Source organism: Carassius gibelio, chromosome B25, assembly GCF_023724105.1.
Source record: "Carassius gibelio isolate Cgi1373 ecotype wild population from Czech Republic chromosome B25, carGib1.2-hapl.c, whole genome shotgun sequence".
NCBI lineage: Eukaryota > Metazoa > Chordata > Actinopteri > Cypriniformes > Cyprinidae > Carassius > Carassius gibelio.
In genome coordinates this window covers 11,447,363-11,467,010 of record NC_068420.1, presented here as the reverse complement: position 1 = coordinate 11,467,010, position 19,648 = coordinate 11,447,363, and the positions used below count along the sequence as shown (strand labels likewise).

The 19,648-nt window shown below is 37.8% G+C and overlaps 1 protein-coding gene across 2 annotated transcripts in view; it reads left to right on the top strand.

The window, feature by feature from the left end:
• Positions 1-19,648, top strand: part of ccnd2a (cyclin D2, a) — a 148,030-nt gene that overhangs the window by 113,703 nt on the left and 14,679 nt on the right. Inside the window, exons 1-2 of one of the 2 annotated variants that reach the window (XM_052597640.1) lie at positions 12,082-15,342; positions 16,693-16,908. In XM_052597640.1, the coding sequence (XP_052453600.1) occupies positions 15,148-15,342; positions 16,693-16,908 (411 nt within the window). In that variant the 5' untranslated portion in view covers positions 12,082-15,147. Of the gene's footprint in view, positions 1-12,081; positions 15,343-16,692; positions 16,909-19,648 lie in introns of those variants that run through there. The other variant, XM_052597641.1, reaches the window with a different exon arrangement.

Below are 19,648 nucleotides of genomic sequence, written 5' to 3'. Positions count from 1 at the left end.
ATATGGCACAAAACATAGGTACTACTCAAGCCTCATGTGTTGAAAGGGGACCGAGCACCACCCCTGATAATTGTGTGCAGGCAACCGAGGTAGCTTAAACTTTCGTAGCCGACACATGATTCAGGAAAGCATTCCCAGCACCTCCATTCCATTGCACAGCGGATGTCATTACCTTGCTCGCAGCCTGGCTCTCTCCTTCTCCTCATAACATCCAATTGATTTATCCCTGATTGTTTGAAGCTTGCAGAGTGCAGCTGGATTTGGTCCATATGAGGACGGCGCTGAGGGGTCATCTATAACAATCATTTTCAGTGGCTCATTATTCTCAGGCCAAACAACCCAAAGACCCAATTTCCTTCTTGGCTGTCCATAAAAGTAACAGATGGCAGAAACCTGGAAAGTTTTTTTTTTTTCTCATAATCATTAACCCCTCAAATGTCAAATACAGAGCTCCCCCACTTTGAAAGTTTTTTAAAGGTGAGGAATTTTAGTGGGCGGGGCTGGATAAGTATGTGAAATAGTTTGAGGGTGCACCAAAGTTAAGGTTTTCACTACATCTGCTTTGGGATGTAGATTTAGCGCAAAGGTGTTGTCATATTGTTTGTCTTGCTTTATGATTGTTGTTTTAAATGGAGGAATTTCCCCAAACAGCACCTTTTTCATGCAGTTTGGATGTTGAGAGGACATGACACACATCGCCTGGCCTCTGAGAGTCTCTCGATTTCTGGGGGAAATGCCTCTGTGATAAATGCAAGGCCTGGAACAACAGCTGAAGTAGGACTTGGCCAGTTCCCCCAACTGTTTGAGACACGAGAGCAGTTTCCTCATAGCTTGGCTCAGGCTCATGAATGACCTCTTAGATTTTTTCCAATAATAACTAAACTCCTCTACTCAGCATTTAAAACACCCCTTTCTTCCTGTTCTTTTTTTCTACCTCTTGTCCTTTCTTTTCTTCGAAATTTCCACCCCTGTCATTCTGGCAGTGCTAGTGCAAGTTCAGAGCTGAAACCTAATCTATATTGCAGCAGACTGCAGGGCCCAGGACAGAGTCTGAGAGCAGCGAGTGGGTGGGCGTGCATGGGGGTGGGCTATCAGGGGGGGGGGGGGGGGGGGGGTTAACAAGCCTTTTCTTCTTTCCTAAAAGAAAGATGAACACTGCTGTCTTAGAGTTTCCTATTGGTAGAATTCTTTTAAATTACAAGATACGTTTTGAAAATAACTCTCAGCACAAGATATGTTTTCCACTGTGATATTTATCATCATTTTTTTTTTCTTTTAGTCCCTCTTCATCATCTGTCTGTGGTTCTTCCTCAGCGACATTATGCTTTTCAATGAATCATATCCTGGTTATAGTTTACATACAGGCCTGTGAGGAAGATGATGATCAGTTAATTTGCTCCGAGTGACATTGTACTCAGCCATCTTTCATTGTGGTCACTGACCTACTTTAGATATGTAGTTAATCTCTCCCCCGTGTGTTTGAAATGTCACGGCTGATGAGGGAACATGTATTTGCTTGTTATGGATTTCCTATGGAATGCACACTTTCGGTCATACCCACGTTTCATGTTTTAATAAGCAGTCATTATGGAGTATTTATTTTCCTACAGGGTGTGGAAGCCAAACCTGTTGGTACACTACTGATTCACGCTCCCCCAGCCCACCATGCCTGGCATCACGGTTTGAACTAGGAATACTTCACCCAAAAATGAAAAAAAAAAAATTTTATTCAACCTCAGCTCAGAGATACTTTGAAGAGCCCATACAATGAAAGTCAGTGGTGTCCCAAACACAACGTTGCTCCTGTTAAGGAGAATTTTGTGGTCAAGCTGAGGGCCACTCATGTGCTTGCACTTTAATTTCTGTTATGAAGCTCCACTCAAGGTTCAATGAATGGCGTGTACTGTAAACGCAAGCATGGGTCTATTAAAGCGAGAAGAATGGAGGGGAAAAGAGATGCCGAACTTTATATGACTCTTCAATGAATGAAGGAGGGGAGCAGCAGCCACAGCATGACAATTCCAATGATGGCGACCATTCATAGACACAGGAAATGCTTGACCTCACACCCTGAGAGACGGCAACAACAGCCTGCTTGTGTTAAAGGTGTTATTGGGTATAATTACGGCTTGGCAATGAAGATAGTCTACATGCTTACTCCTACCACCAACATTGCTTTCCTGATAGCATTCTAGGATGCGGTGTATCCTTGGTTTGTTTGAGCTCTTAAATAGATAGTCCACTCAAAGACTTCACTTCATAGCTGTATGACATTCTTCTGCGAAACACAAAAGACGATACTTAAAATGTTTTGTCCACACAATGCAAGTCAGTTGGGTCCAATACACTTTTTGAAGTTCATCACAAAAGGACTTTTTTGCATGCTTGTTTGTCTGGGCTTCACACAGGGTCAGGTCAGCGATGTAACTATCCCTGCTTCAATTTCGCTAATTGGATACGTGTAACAGCATTACCTAGATGATGGTTTTGATGGAGCATGTGACAGGAGTTTAAAGAACCGCTCTGTTTTCTAGAACTAACTATTTCCTCCCTCTGACCTCGTTTATGGACCCCAGACTCAATCCTACTATTGTGTACATGAAGGCTTGACTAAGGTCGACCAATTCAGGCTCTGGTGGCATGACTGCTGTAGCCCGTAATGCATTCCCATGCTCCCAAGCCCTGCGTAGGAATTCAGAGGTAGCTTTACTGCCGTCACTGCAGTGCCTTTCTCCATGGCTCGTCTGTTCATAACTGCTTCTATTCTCTGTCAGCAAACTTCCTGAACCACTCAAGCTAAGCAGTGTGGAAGGAGCTGTCACTTTAAATGTCTTTTGGTCTCTCCGAGCCATCTTTTATGACCCAGCACTGGGGTCCAGATTGGTCCCTACCCAGTTCATTAGAAACTTGTTGTCCATTCTCCCTTCCTAGCATTCTCATGGAGAGCTCTGGGGAAGTCAGGGGGGTTGACCCATCAGTCAGGAGGTCTGGGGGGGCTGACCCTTGACATACTGGGAAGCTCTGGAGAGTGGAAGTCGAGCCCTAGAGAAATTAGTGGGAGGGGGCAAGGCATATCCATCCCATATCCCCAGCAGAGTTTCTCTTTCCTCATTGAATGGCTTCTCACCATTCACACTCCCAGATTGAAGTGGACAGTTCTGAATTCTAAATCAGCATGGAGGGAGGGTAATGGAGATTACCTTCCTGGAGAGACAGACAGATGAAGGGGGTAGGGGGAAAACATAGAAAAAGAGAGAAAGGAAGGGGGGAAGGTGTAAGAAACAGGTCATTTGGACCCCTGAAGCTCTTGTTGGGGAGAAAATTCCAGGTCTGTTCCAGCCACGGCCGCTGTTTACTCTCCCCCTGCTAAAAATAGTGCTCTTGTCTCCGGAATGATTCAGGAAAAAGGCTGCATCCCTTTTTATAGCCTTTGCATGACACAGCATGTCAGTGTTGTTTTCTTTCCTCTTCCCCCCTTGTTTCCCTCTTTCTCCAAAACAAAGCATCCCTCTGTTTTTGGTGAAACACATGTATTAGATTGGGATTGCAGAAAGCAAGGGTCACACTCCTGTCAGTAATTGCATTGCAATTATGAATGAGCTAACATGATTAGGGCACAGGAGTGATTGAAAGGTGAGTGCCAGCCTGTGATGTGGACTGGCTTCTCAACTATGTGGAGAAATTCCAGAGGGTAATGGATCATGAATGGCTTTCTCTACCCTAAATGTGGACAGGAGAAGGGCAGATAGTAAAAAACAGGGATCGAGATGTTTTCTGAGACGATGAAGCAATTTTTATCATTTGTGGTTCTAAAATTAGATTTAACGTTAATATCTGACTTGAAAACTAGCTGGAATGTTTTTAATGATAAAAATGATTCTATCAAAATATATGAAATGAGACATGAAATATGAATGAGAAGGTGATTCTTTTGTTGCATGACCATGCAGTGACACATGATTGTAAATGCTCAGTAAAAACTCTCCAAATGCTTCACAGCAGTGTGAAAAAAACAACAACATTTAATATGATTTATCACATAAACCTAAGGATTTGTAGCACTTAAGATGTATTAATGGAAGTTGTTACATTGCTGTATTATTGCTTGCTAGTAGACATTTCTACCTTATCAGGAGGTAGATCATAATATGCACACTTACTGGTAATCGATGCATCATGTTGCTGCTTATTTACATTGAGTAAACTTTGTTCAACTCTTTTGCATTGTCACCTCAAATCAGGAACTCTCATGGTTGCATTAAGTTACAAAATATATTTAGTGAATGAAATTGCTTCTTTGTTGCATTATCATTCAGTGATGCATAATTGTGTAAGTTCTGTAAGCATATTTACTACAGTAAACTAAATGAAAAGTTCATTATGTCTATAATATAATGTCATCTTTAATGCAGGTAGCAAAGAATGGACATACACATATGTTTTTGCAACAAATCTAGGTTTTTTTTAATCAGCAAAATCTTTAGAATTTCCTAGAATAAATTCTGAAACCATGAATGTGCTTCTTTATGGAAATTACGTATGCATTTGTGACTATTTTAATAATAAAAAAATCTTTATTATATATATAGGTGCATCTCAATAAATTAGAATGTCATGGAAAAGTTAATTTATTTCATTAATTCAACTCAAATTGTGAAACTTGTGTATTAAATAAATTCAATGTACACAGACTGAAGTAGTTTTGGTTCTTTTAACTATGATGATTTTGGCTCATATTTAACAAAAAATCTCAACAGATTAGAATACTTCATAAGGCCAATAAATATATATATATATTTTTAGTGAATTGTTGGCCTTCTGGAAAGTATGTTCATTTACTGTTCATGTACTCAATACTTGGTAGGGGCTCCTTTTTCTTTAATTACTGTCTCAATTCAGCGTGGCATGGAGGTGATCAGTTTGTGGCTGTGCTGAGGTGGTGGAAGCCCAGGTTTCTTTGACAGTGGCCTTCAGCTTATTTGCATTTCTTTTTTTGGTCTCTTTTTCTCATTTTCCTCTTGACAACAATTCTTTAGGTCTGGTGAGTTTGCTGGCCAGTCAATCACACCAACACCATGGTCATTTAACCAACTTTTGGTGCTTTTGGCAGTGAGGGCAGGTGGCAAATCCTGCTGAAAAATGAAATCAGCATCTTCATGCTGGTCAGCAGAAGGAAGCATGAAGTACTCCAAAATTTCTTGGTAAACGGGTGCAGTGACTTTGGTTTTTCAAAAACACAATGGACCAACACCAGCAGATGACATTGCACCCCAAATCATCACAGACTGTGGAAACTTAACACTGGACTTCAAGCGACTTAGGCTATGAGCTTCTCCACCCTTTCTCCAGACTCTAAGACCTTGGTTTCAAAATTAATTCCAAAACTTGCTCTCATCTGAAAAGAGGACTCTCTTGCCGTCTCTATGCCTTGACCCCAGCCTCAGTCCATTCCTTGTGAAGTTTACTCAAATTCTGCTTTTGCTTGACAATCCTCATAAGGCTGCGATTTTCTCTGTTGGTTGTGCATCTTTTTCTTCCACACTTTTTCCTTCCACTCAACTTTTAGTTAAAATGCTTGGATACAGCACTCTGTGAACAGCCAGCTTCTTTGACAATTAAGTTTGTGGCTTACCCTCCTTGGGAAGGGTGTCAATGATTGTCTTCTGGATTGTCTTGCAAAGCCTTATGGTTGAGGTGAAAATTATTGTTAAATATTTCAGTTATTAAGAGTCAGTTTCATGAAGTTTAAGCATATGTGAGCCTCCCATTCAGAACACCCTCTACATCTGCGTCTGCTTTCGGTGACATGTAGGGAATGTATTCAGGAAACGGAAAAGGGAAAATCAGAACCGAATCCCTCTGAATAGAGGGATCATTTGATACATATCTAAAATGGCTTGAAATCCCTCCAAACACAACAAACAGTTAAAAGCCAGAATAGAACCACTCAGATCAGATAAAGTGTTTTTTTCAGGCAGTTGTGTGTTTATGTCTGTGTGTTGTACTCATTTTAAGCACAAGATTCTCACCATTATGAGAGAATATGTTAGAATATATTTCTTGCTTATGAACAGAGTCATGTATTTTGCCATGCAGGAGCTCAGCAAGATGTTGAGGTTATGATAGAACTGAATATTTTTCACAAAGTGGCACTCGGCTAACAGGTGCATTCAGCTAGAGAAACTGCTTTTCTCTAAATGACTTGAAAACCTAGTTTGCTCTGCTCTCAGTTTGTTTTATCGTTTTCATTTTCTGCTCGGTGCAGAGCAATCCATCATGCCACATTTCGTAAATTTTGCTTATGACCACAAGTGTGCTGTCAATTTTAAATGTTTCTATGCGGGCTGTTGCCTCATAAATGTTTGACTGCCATGGTCTGATTAAATAGATTTAATTTTATCAATGCATTATTCAGATAAGTGAATAGGCTGTGCAACAAATGTAGTGACTCAGAGCTTTGATATGTTTTGTCAAGTTGCATGGCAACTTAAGGAAACATACCCTGTCTTTATTTAACCAGTAATCAATTTAATATAATTTTTGTTCTCAATATCTTTACTTTGGAGAACATTTCCTTGTTAGCACTGTTACTCAAAGAATGTCAAGAATTTTCATAAATGGATATATATCTCCTTATACAAATTAATTTCTAAGACTGACAACACCTTCATTGGTCCAGATTTATCTTTGGTTTTAGGGAGTGGAGGCAAAGAACCTGTCATAAAGTCTTCTGTTTACCTCGGAAGTGTGACGAGAACTTAGGTTCATTGTAGGTTAACAAGGTGTGAGCAATCAGTATCATAAAGCCTAAGTTGACCTAAATTGAAACCCAGGAGATTCAGACTCGCCCAACTAAAAGAATGCAATATCCAGCAATATTGTGTCTGACATTTAAAAGGTGCAATCCCACAAATCTGACCCCCCTCCCCCAATAGCATTTCAGTCAAAACAACCTCCACCCTTCTTAAATAAACCCAAACAGATTCATGGGTCTGTCCTGCAGAGAGGTGCGGCTGGATCATCATTGATCAGTTCTTGTCGTGGCTTCTGTTTTGTGGGATCTGGTCAAGAATATGGTTTTTACAATACTTGAAAACCTGGTTATAATCATCTTTGTATTTATTTCAGCATTTCGTCTTTTATTTTACTCTGTCGTGCTCTGTACTGCTCTTTATCTCTCTCAGCTGTTCTACTGTGGTGTGTTATGGGTTCATTGAGCTGGTATGCAGCAGGAATCTTTGGATCAAGGTAATTTCACTCTGTTTGAGATTTTCCCAGGATGTTAAGCTTCCCTTTACCTTTGTGTGCCTCAGCAAGCGAGATAGCAAGCGACACATGTTGCAAACACACACACACACACGGTGGCTCCTGGGGTTTGATGGCAGCAGCGGGGCAGGGGGAACTTGAAAGATACTAATCGTAAATTACACCCGACACTAGAATTTCCCAAAAGGATCAAATTATTATAGCCTGACTCAAGTGTGGGGCTATACTGTGAATTCATGTGTGGTAAAGTAATTGTGATGGAGGGCTGTTTGATTTGTAATGCCCCTTGCTGGAGGGCTAGAGGCCTGAATGGGGGGCCTATCACTGAACCTTTAAGATCCTTTAGTTATATTAAAGGAGTAGTTCACCCAAAAAAGAAAATTAATTTACTCCCCCTCATATCATTCCAAATCTCTATCTTTTCCCCCCTCCATAAAACAGAGAATTTGTGCATTACAAGTCTATTAATCATATGAATGTTTTGAGTTATGAACAGGTCAAAATTGAAGTCATTATTCACTGATAAACTGTTACGACCAAATCATTGCATCAAATGATTGAAAATGAATCAAACAAATAATAATAATAAAAAAAATTATTCATCAATTGGACACCACATCACTTATTAAAGGGAAAGTTCACCCAAAAATGAAAATTCTGTCATTAAAAACTGATCCTTATGTCGTTCTAAACCCATAAGACCTTCATTCATCTTCAGAATACAAATTAAGATATTTTCAACATTGGCGCATTGGAAATACGTGCCTCTGCCTACATTTCTGCAAAACACACACACAGACACACACACAAACCGTACATACATACGAATCGCTGCAGGTTCCAGTTGAAATGAACACTAGAGGAAGTAAAACTCTCACAACTTTTATTGCTTTTCACACAAAGTATGAGTTGCAGGTCCACAGTTTTGATTAATAACTCCTAATGTTCACATAATTACTTGAGGAATATTATGTTATTAATTCAAAACCATTTTAACAAGCTGCGAGATTTGAGGTTAGCGTCAAATTTCCAGCTTCATATGCATGTGTTTTCTGATTTAGTTGGTTTGCTTGGTGGCTCACACAACACAGCTCTGCACTTAGGTGATGAAGAGCTCTGATATGAACCCTGTGAAACTACGGTTCAACAAAACAGCTCAAATCTGCATAAGGAAGTTATAATAGCATGGCTGCATCAACAAATGCATTTTTATATCACTTTTGCATTTGTTTACAGTTGGGTTTGGTGTAGGGGATATTTGCAGCACGATAGAGCATTAACTTTTTGTGACATTCATCAGATATTTGAAATATGAACCACAGCAATACTTGCCTTTATCAACGTAACAAAAAAGTGCCAGGGTCACGTATTGAGAATCCATGTTTTAGTGCCACTCACTGGAGGCTTCACTTTGAGACTGCCGTTAAAGGTGCAGTAAGGTACGTATTAATGCTGCAGAAATGTATTTACCAATGAGTCTGGGTTGAATATTTTTGATGAAATCGAGCTTTCTTCCCCTCCATAGACAGGCCCAGAAAGGTAGTAAGGACATAATTAAAATAGTCCATGTGACATCAGTGGTACAACTGTAATATTATGAAGCTACAAGAATACTTTTTGTGGGCAAAGACATCAAAAATAACTTTATTCAGCAATTTCTTCTCTTCCATGTCAGTCTTCGATATGCTTTCATGACAGTGCCACCTTGACCTTGAATCTGTCAGTTGCATTGCTGTCTAAGCAGGGTGAGAAAGCTAACGGATTTCATAAAAAATATTTTAATCTGTGTTCTGAAGATGAATAAAGGTCTTACATGTTTGGAGCGACATGAAGGTGAGTAACTAATGACAGAATTGACATTTTTGGGTGAACGAGCCCATTGATGCGCTCAAAATGTAATATATTTGAATAAAGTGAAAAATAACATATTTTGTTCTGTTTCTTACTTAAAGCCATCATAAAACTCCAGAAGACTTTGTATATGCAGCATGAGTTGCATCAACAACTTTTATGATTATTTTTTTATGTCAATCCCCAATTTATTACATTTATATTTACATTTAGTCATTTAGCAGACACTTGTATGCACTTTTAACTCAAAAATGAGGACAATTGAAGAAATCAAAATCAACAAAAGAGCAATGATATTCAAGTGCTATAACAAGTCTCAGTTAGCTTAACGCAGTACACATACCAAGGGCTTTTTAAATAATATAATAGATAAAACGAAAACAGATAGAATAGAAAAAGAATAGAGCAAGCTAGTGTTAGAGGTCAATTAAGTGTAACTAACAGCACTATTGCTGAAAACCCTAAATGAGGTGACACCTGAAGTAGGTTGAACGTGAGAATTTGCAGATGATCTCTCTCACATCTATGCTTTAACCCCACCTGATTTTGCCAGGGACCCCCATGTCCTTATCCAAGAACACAACTAGGTGACTAGGGCAACCAAGGTGCAAACCTACCTCAAGATGCCATGCCTTGTGCAACAGTGCAGGTGTGAGTGTGGGATTGCAAGAGAACCCACATAATTGAAACAGAACTGCAAAGCCTGCATTTGGATCAGTGCAATAAGAAGTCTTGCGCACTAGTTTGCTGCAGGTGCTTTTCAGCTGATAGGAAAAGCAACAATATTCAGTGCAAAACATGAAAGTTACTATAGTTTCAAGTTGGTTTAAAGATAGAGGAGAGAAAAAGCAGTGTTTCTTCTCAAAGTGTATTTGATCCCGACTGCTACATTGTTGACAATGCTGAAGTATGCTTTGCTCCCAGGTGGAACTTCTCGGGATGTTTTCCCAGTAATGGCAGTGTCCACCATGCAAAGTCTGGATGGCATTTTTTGTGCTGACGAATTCTCGAGGGACATAACCTGCCCCCTGAAATGTCCTTGCATTCTCCAACAAGGCTTTTGTTTCTCTATGTGGGTTCTTTGCTAGGTGGGAGAGGGAAAAATGGGCACTGGAATGGTAAAGTATCAGCCAGCAGCTGTTGCGTGAGTGACAAACTCAAGGGCTTGTGATATGAGAGGCACAGAGGAGAGGAAGACAGCAATAGCTGTGCTGTCCAACATAAAATGTGCTGGTGTGTTCAAGAAAAGACAGTACCTATAAGAGGTATCTTGGAAACAATAATATTTGCATGCACTTATGGGTAGAAGGGTCTTGGTGCACAGTGTCTGTGATGTTTATATGAGGATTCGGGGGTCGGGAGTATGAATGCTGTAATGTTGGCAGGGAGCTTTTGACAGGGATCTACATTGTCAATTTAAACTAGACAGACTATGTCTGAAGAAAATGTCTGTCATCACATTGTCCAGGTTGATGATGAGGTAAAAATAGCAATAGATTCCTCTGGTAATTTTTTTTAAGTGAAGCAAAGAAGTCTTTCTTTTTTTTCTAATAGGAGATATGCCTGAAGCTATTCTGTGACTACTGCTCTATGCAGTTATTTCCTAAGGTCTGTTGCACCTCTTGTGGGTTTGTGCTAGTAAATTAGATTTCCTCTGCATCTCTCTCACATTGTTATTAACTTCTGGACAATACCTATATTTGACTAAACAAATTCATATCCAGTCAACAATAAGACTTTATTCATTTTGATTAAAATAATGAGATAAAAGTTCGGTTTAAAGAGTTTGTGAGGCTCTTGCATCGTAATGAATGTGTTAGGCAGCATAAACAATTTTACAGATCAGGTCATTTAGCCAAGCAAATTAATAGGTAATAAAAAGTCATGTAGAGGGAAAAAATCATTATATTGAGGTAAGATAAATTAATGATGTGTTGAAAATTTAGCTTTGGATGAAAGAGAGAATGTATGTATGTGTGTGTCTGTGTTTATATATATATATATATATATATATATATATATATATATATATATATATATATATATATATATATATATATATATATATTCAGTTCTATGTAAACTCTTTAATTATTTTGAACAAAGATGGAGAATTTTTCACTCTTTTATTTTTATCAACAGCAGTTTCAACCAGTTGTTGCCATTTAAAATAATCAGAAACTATGTCAATAAATGAAGCATATCAAATATTTTTTGTGATGCCTAAGTGTTCTTGTTTTTATTCAGTAAGGACATCTGCAGTTGCTCAACCACAACATTATAACTGTGAGAAATCTGTTATTTTGTTATTCCCTTTCTTTGCCTTTTAACTAAATGTAACTTTCATTGTTTGTTGTTAATGGTAAAGACATTTGCTGCTTGATGATTTATGTTAAAAATGCATGTATTTTATAAACATACATGCCTGTTTAGTGGTCATGTTCATTGATTCAAAAAATATATAATTCTCCAGGAAATAAATTTACTTTGTTCAGAGAAATAAGTTGAATAAAATAATGTTAAAATAAATGTAGTAATTTAATAATATACAAAATTGGGATTTATGATGATGAACCTTATACAAATGTTTTCTCCCTTTCTTGTTTAACTGTTCAATTAAAGAGAATTAAACAATAATACAAATAAAGAATTGTTTGTAGTTGTAATTTAAAAAAAATACTGAAATTAAATAAAACTGAATTAACTGAAGGTGGAGAATCTTTTGTAAATAATATGGTACTATACAAAAGTGTAAAATTATATTTGTAACATTAGCACAAAGGTTGTTTTATTAATTTATGTTTTATAATAATAAACAAACATGTTTTAAACTAAATGTATCTTATATAAATATATATATATTATTATATAAAAATTTAATAATTTAGTTGTGGCTTGTACATTATTTTTTAAATCAATTTCTTTGGTTTTGCAGACATTCTTTTAGACAAAAAAATATTTCTAGTAATCTAGAATAATTTCTTAATAATTGTGGCAACAATGGTTTCAAATGAAGGAAGTGTTTGTTTAGTGCAGTAGATTATTGCTGTAATGCTTACGACTGATATCTGAGTTTAACTGAAGTGATGATTGTAAATGTGCAAACATTTGTGTCTCAACATTAGTTTTCTTATTATCCTATTATAGGATGCTTGTTTCATATAACTGTGATGCCATTTCTGTGTTTAAATGAATATCATGTTTATTTTATATAATCAGAGATACATATTTAATCGTATCATTACACCTTTAATTTATGAGCAATATAACTGTCATCATTTTAGAGTTTGTCTTTCTGTGTGATAATGACCATACAGAAAGACTTCCTCCATTTATGGAAACCCAAAATTTAAGCTCTTTGAGTTTCCATGGAAAACAACACATAGGATAATGTGTGAAAAACTTAAATGTAAAATCAGCTATGATATTTGGGGGGTCTGGCAAACTTTCTTTGGGTGTGTCTTCGCGGATATCGCGTTAATTGTATGCATCCGGGAAATAGCATGAGCTGCTTAGACCAGTAAGAGCTTCGCTTGTGTGACGTCATTATTCCGCGAAAAAACAGCATGGTCAGGTTAGAATATAGAGGCATGAACCACGCACAGTCATCAGAATCAGACCCGAGTTAACTTTTTTGGCGTTATTTGAGAGGGGCTATGTGATGCTCTATAGTGTCTTTTTGTTTAAGACTGTTTGTTTACTGAGATGGATATATCCCGACGAAGTTTAAAAGATGCTCATATTATATTGGCTTCTTGAGTCTTGAAATGAGCTCAAAGGAAACTAAAGGCGTTGATTTTGAGGGTTTGAACACGTCACTTAGTGGGGGAGTCAAAACGTTGCTGAAATGTATATATTTTATATATGTATATAATGTGTATTTTATGCTAATAAATTCATGTGACGTTTGTTTACACATGTAGGCTACGTTTAAAAAAATAAATAAAACGTTCTAATGATGAAAATTTTAGTAATTTATTAGTTATTGTTTTCTTTAAAAAGAACGTTTGAATGATATCCACCCATAAGAGTTTAAAAAGGAAAGGAAAGCTTTATATTTTCAAAAAGAAAAAGCATGCATCCTTGATGGTGTTATGACTCGTAGTGCCCATTGTTTGAAGCTATTAATGCGGCATTTGGATGTCTTGAAACCCACTCATGATGCCCTGCATTACCGAAATTTCACGTGTCGGCTGCGTGTGGGTAACACTGCAGTTTAAATAACGCACATGTTTAGCTAAACAAGGAAATGCAATTACTAGACTTTCCAGCATTTGAATAATTGGAATTGCTTAATTATCCCTAAATTCCATGCTGTCGCTGAAATAAATCATTTTTGCGTGCTCTGTTAATTTAACTTCATAAGGCTCAGTAATATAATAAAAATATAGGCTAGACGTATGAGCAGACTAACTTTGAAAATAGGCTAATAGAATATATTTGTTATTTTTGTATTATTATTATTTTGCCCTTTAATCATAAATTGTAATCATTTTATCACCTGTATCACTTTATCTTATAGGATACGGTCTTTATAATACAGATATCTTTGACTTTCTCAGAGGGCTGCAGATTGGCTATTTCTGTCACTCTGCTACATTTGTATAAATTTATTTATGGCATCTGCACGCGGCAGACTCTGAGATGCAGCAGCGTTCATCAGGCGATTGGCAAAATAGATTAGGTTCTTCCTGGCAAGGTGAACTTCCACAGACAAAGTCTGCCCAGTAACAATCCGAAAGCCTCAGACGCGCGCAGAACAACTATTGGCTATGCAAATTGATCAAAGAGGGGGTGGAAACAACAGCGAGGGGAAAAAAAAGGTTTTAAAGAGACATTTCCTATCACATTTTTAAAGTGTTGAAACGAAGCAACTGTTGCAAAAGCACATAGCTGTGGTCTGTTGAGTTCTTCAGAATCACTGTTTAGAAGCTGGAGAGCCTCGAGATGCACCATTATCAATAACTCACTATAGATGTTCTCTTGAAGGTCTTTGAAGACACACTAAGGCTATTTAACCCTATTATACGAAATGTTGACCTGTTTTGACTCTTTGCTGCTTTAGTGACTTTCTGAATGAGTTTGTGCGATATGCATGTTGAAATCGGTCACCTGCATAGCAGATCACAATTATGGAACGCTCACATCTTCTTTTGAGACTTGCTATTTTTAATCATAAATAGAGACGATAAGAACGCTTTATATAATACACTGGGGGCAGCGCAAGAGAATATAACTATCATTCAGCTGATATCTCTGTCGAGCGAGCGTTGCTTCATGCTTTCGCTGCATTTCCTAGAAAGCTATCTCGTTGACCACAAGGCGTTGCAGCTTCATGTAGCTCTATTTTGACTTTGTGATGACGATGTGGCGTTTAGTGTCCCTAAAGTTAAAAAAAAGAAAGTTTTCTGACCGTCCATTGGTCTAATTTGCGCATATGTCTGCATGGCACAACTGTATTGTCAACTAGGAAATGCATTTCATATGCATATTATTTGATACGAAATTACATCGTAAAACCCCCAAACCACTTTTTTTTTAAACTTTGAGATATTATATGTAAGTTGAGTGTTGCATTGGGTGCACTGTGTTTATGGTTATGTTTACCCAGAGTCCTTAAAGTAGTTGCGCATTAATGGCTGAGTTGACTAAGGATGAACATCTTGCATGATCCATACATATATCATCCAGTAGCCTATTGCAATTCTTGAACTTCTTGTGGGGGCCACTGATAAGCAGAGCAAGAGGGCTGGAAAAGAAGAGGAAGACCTAGCATGTTGCGTCTGGCCAATAATAAGATGAGGTTGCGTCACAGCCTCACATCGCAGACCTCAAATGTTGCAGAGAGAGGAGCAGAGCGAGAAAGAGACTAGTGAGAAAAAGTTTGCAAAGGGATCGGGACTAACCTGGACAGCCTTGTAGACTGGTTTTATGTGCCTGGGAAGTCGTATCTGCTCTTTTTGACATTTCGCAGCCATTCTATTTGACTGTTTGTAGGCTTATTTGAGATCGAAAAGGACTGTAACAATCATGGAACTGCTTTGTCTCGAGATGGACACCATTATAAGAGCCCGTCCTGACCCGAATCTTTTATACGATGACAGGGTTCTACAAAGCTTGTTGACCATCGAAGAGAGGTTTCTTCCCCAGTGTTCATATTTTAAATGCGTTCAGAAAGATATTCAGCCTTTTATGCGGAGGATGGTCGCGACTTGGATGTTGGAGGTTAGTAGCCATTTCATTTCCGTGCTTGCATCGTATGTTAAAAACGTCCAGCAAAGTGTTTTCTCCATTATTCTGTCATGTAAGCATTGTGGAATGCAAGTAAAGGAGCTTCCTTAATATTACCGAAATGGCAGATCCGATTTTGTCGTGCTATTTATTTTATTGCAGTCATAAACGCTGATCTTGGACCAAGTTTACGATTAGATTTGCAGGGGGATGGAGGATATCGACATATGTCAGTGATCATAAGCGCATATTTCTTAAAGTTTTCGGTTCCGTTAACACAGAGCACAGAACGGTGCTTAATGTTATTTATTTATTTTTTGGATAAATATTTCCATGCACACGTATGCACTTCAATGCTTGCCTGTGCGACATCTAACCATCGCCATGTTGGTTTTCTTTCACAACAACTTTATCGCGACAAAATTATCATAACAACTCTTAACATGTGCATGACTTGATAAATGAGCGTTTAAGGTACATATTGGTGTTTGAATATATTAGGTATAACGTTTCTATAATTTTGTAGAATTTTTTAAAAATATATGGTTGCGGAAGGGGCGAGGGCCCGCACTGCTTCTTAACCCATGCTGATCGAAGTCTATTGCCTTGGAATTAAGTTCGGTTTTTGTCAGAATCTTTCATATTTTTAATCTCTGAATGTTGAAAACGTTAGGGGAGGACCTTGGCTTTATTTTCATGTTTTAAATTGTCAGATGAATCGAGCAGGGGAATTTATAAAATTTTTTGAAAAAAATATTTCGGTCCGGTGGTGACGCACTCTTCTAAGACCGCGTGCTACTTCGTTTAGAAAATCGTGTTTTAATCGTATAAAACATCGATTTGATTGCTTGTCAATTGTCGGGAATGATGTAAAAAGGGTTGGCGAATATTTAGATGTATGAATAGTAGACCTAGACAATTTATTTATATTTTTAAATATTTTATGAAAATATGACGAATTAAAAAAACAGATCCGTAGTGTTGCATGGGTGTTTTTTGGCTCGGGCGATAGTGACTTGAATTCATTTCTTACTGAATGAACCAAAGGAATGTGAGTCTATTGACATAGATGTTGGAGTCCCCTTTTCATCCATTAAATGTTTACATTTATAACAGCGACAAGACAGAAATTGCACTTTCTTAGAATCAATCTCTAATGTTACCGTGGCGAATTACAACCTGTCATCTGATGGACAATAGACTACTACGTATTTCGTTTAATCGGTATAATTATTTGATGCATATGTTATTTAGTCATTGTGAGTCTTATAAATTAGACTAATTTTGTTGCGCCACGTGCATCTTTTCCTCTGAACTTATTAAGTTATGCCCTGCCCTTTCCAGGTCTGCGAGGAACAGAAATGCGAGGAAGAAGTTTTTCCACTGGCTATGAACTACTTGGACCGTTTTTTAGCGGTGGTACCAACAAGAAAGTGTAACTTGCAGTTGCTCGGCGCAGTGTGCATGTTTCTGGCGTCTAAACTGAAAGAGACGCGACCATTAACTGCGGAGAAACTGTGCATCTACACTGATAACTCCATTAGACCGCAAGAACTGCTGGTAAGCACAAAATAAACTCCGAAACTTGCTGTCTTATCTCTAGTGACTGCCAGAACTTTGGCTACACACCTTATTCACTATTTTCTTCAGTATATAGCCTACCATTGCTAAGTGTTTATTTGTTTACATTACAGTATGCTGTTATGGGTACACTTAATATTTTAGTAGTCTAGTCATCCCACTTAAAATACAATTTCAGGTTATGCAGAACTTGTGACGGAATTTGTTATAGTGTGTATGTTTACAAATCAATGCCATAAGAATTAAAAGTAGTCAAAGACTAGGTTCTGTTTGACTAAATATTCTTCCGACTGATGGATGTTCTCCACAAGCATTCTAATATCAACTCAAGGGTATTAGAGAGTCCATGCATGACAGAGCTATTACGCCATCTAGTGGCAACAATGCAATCCATTTGGAAGTACATGGAAGTTTTGTTCCACCTGTATTTATATATTGGATGAATATTGAGTCTTGTGTTGATTTTAAGACTTTGTCAATTGAAAGATACAGTATACCGACTATTTGCCATTGTCTAATGAGCTAATCATCATTCAGCTTTTCTTCATACACACACACACAGAGAGAGAGAGAGCTTATTTTGTTTAAAGATCTTATAAATGCATGAAGTTACACCGAGTAAAAGGCACATGAATATACTTTTTTTTTTTAAAAATAAGGTCTAAGTTATTACTTGTTCAAAACAATCACTTTGGCAAAGTTGGTACTATGTTCTGCTAATTTAAAAAAATAAAAGAATTACTTAAAATTAGTTCAATAAATATAGCCTACTGTCATTAAAATGTTAATATAAAATTAAAAACAGAAACAGAGATCATATGCAAATCATAAAGAAGACATTTGTCTCAAAATATATGCATTAATTGAATCTATTCTCATTTGTTACTTAAATCTACAACATTTTTAAAAGCATAAAATATTAGATCAAGTAAGCATAGAATCCACTTTGTGCTGCTGCGGGCGATCGCGTCAAGGATCAGACAAAAATACACATTGCATCTTTAAAATCGGATGTTTTGGAAAGTGCTACGCCACGTTTTTGTGCCATCTAGTGGTTTAGATGAAAATATTATCAAAGGAGCCTTTTGTACTAATATATATACTATAGCCCATGTATATATCACGTCATTAAAGAAATTCTGAAGACGCAAAGGCAAAATATGGTAGTACATTTTTCATTAGCCAGTGTCAAAGGGAAATGGAGTACAATGTTGCATTCTCCTCAGCTCTTGACACTACTGGCTCATCAGTCTCTTTCTGCCAGAAATGGGCAGTTCTCTAGTAGCTCAGGCCAAAGATAAAAAAATATTTTATTTATGAGCCCTCAGCACATTGCTGCTGTGGGCAACCTCATTTCCCCCCCACTCAGCCTGGCCTATTGTTATATCTTTGTGGTTGTTGGAGCTTTGGCTGGTCTGCGAAGTTCAACAGATGTAGGAAGCTGAAGATCAGCTGTCACACATCTTCAGTTTTGTCTTCGTTAGCTGGAAATAAGTTCTAGTAAATTTAACTACAGTGAGAGCCTGGAGGTACGAGGAAGTGGGTTCCTGCATCAAGGCTCTGTGCAAAAGTGTCAGAGAGTTTTAGGGCTGACCTCAGAGCACTTGTGAGGTGAAACTGGATTGTTGAGTTAATAGTCTATAGTGTCATTCAGTTACTTAAAACTGGTATTTGTGGTCATTTATGGCCTCATAAAGGTTCAACAGTCTGCTTAGAATATGACCAAAGATTGAGCTGGACAGTACAGGTACACAATCATTTGCAAATCTTATGTAGTGTTGAACCTTCAGTAGTTGCCAAAATTGTTTCTTCAGTTAATTAGGTCAGTTAAACCAAAAATTAAAACTTCATTTAATTTCAGTCCAAACCTGATTGACTTACTTTTTTATTCAGAAGATATTTTAAGAATCTTTGTCCATATCAAATTCAATGGGGTCCAAAACAACAACGATTGGACCCCATGGATGTGTGTTGTATTTATAAAAAACAACACCCAGCAAACTGACAATGCATACTACTTTTTACTGCCCAAACTTCACAGATCAGTCAGAACGCAAAGGCTCATTTTCACATTAGCATGTCATTTTTGGAGGACGCCTCTGCTCATAGTTTACATTCCATCATACCTCTCTTGATGTACCAGGAGTCAATGGTTTTTATTGAGCAAATGTGGCTCCAACATGTCACAATGCTTCGGGTTCACATCAGGAACCTCCCCTGAGAAACAAACCTGACAAGAACGTCTAGCTATTTGTACTTTTGGGTGAGTGACTCACCAATGAAATCAAGCAAAGAGAGGAAGTGGAGAAATCATGCATCATCGGATTGATGCCATTGTATTCCTTCTCACTTAAGAGTGTTGCAGGGGTAAACGTTCCACTCAATCCTTTGTGGTTGCTGCAGAGCAGTTGTCTATGCTGTATGTCTCAGAAGGTAATGGCAACCATAATGGGCCATCTCATGACTAAAGTGCATGTGGTTCACATGTGGAGAAAAACCACCTCCATCTAAGCGAGGCGCTCAGTCATAAGGACTGCCCCAACAAGTGCAAGTTTTCCCCAGTTAGTCACTTGTTCCCCGTTACTCACCCCACTTCAAACAGGAAGGGGGAGTAGTTATTTGAAAGATGCTCTTTTCTTGTTGACTGAATCCAAATGACTTGGCATCTTACGTTTACATTTGTCACTGTGAGCTAGGTCAAAGTAAGTTCATGTTAGCA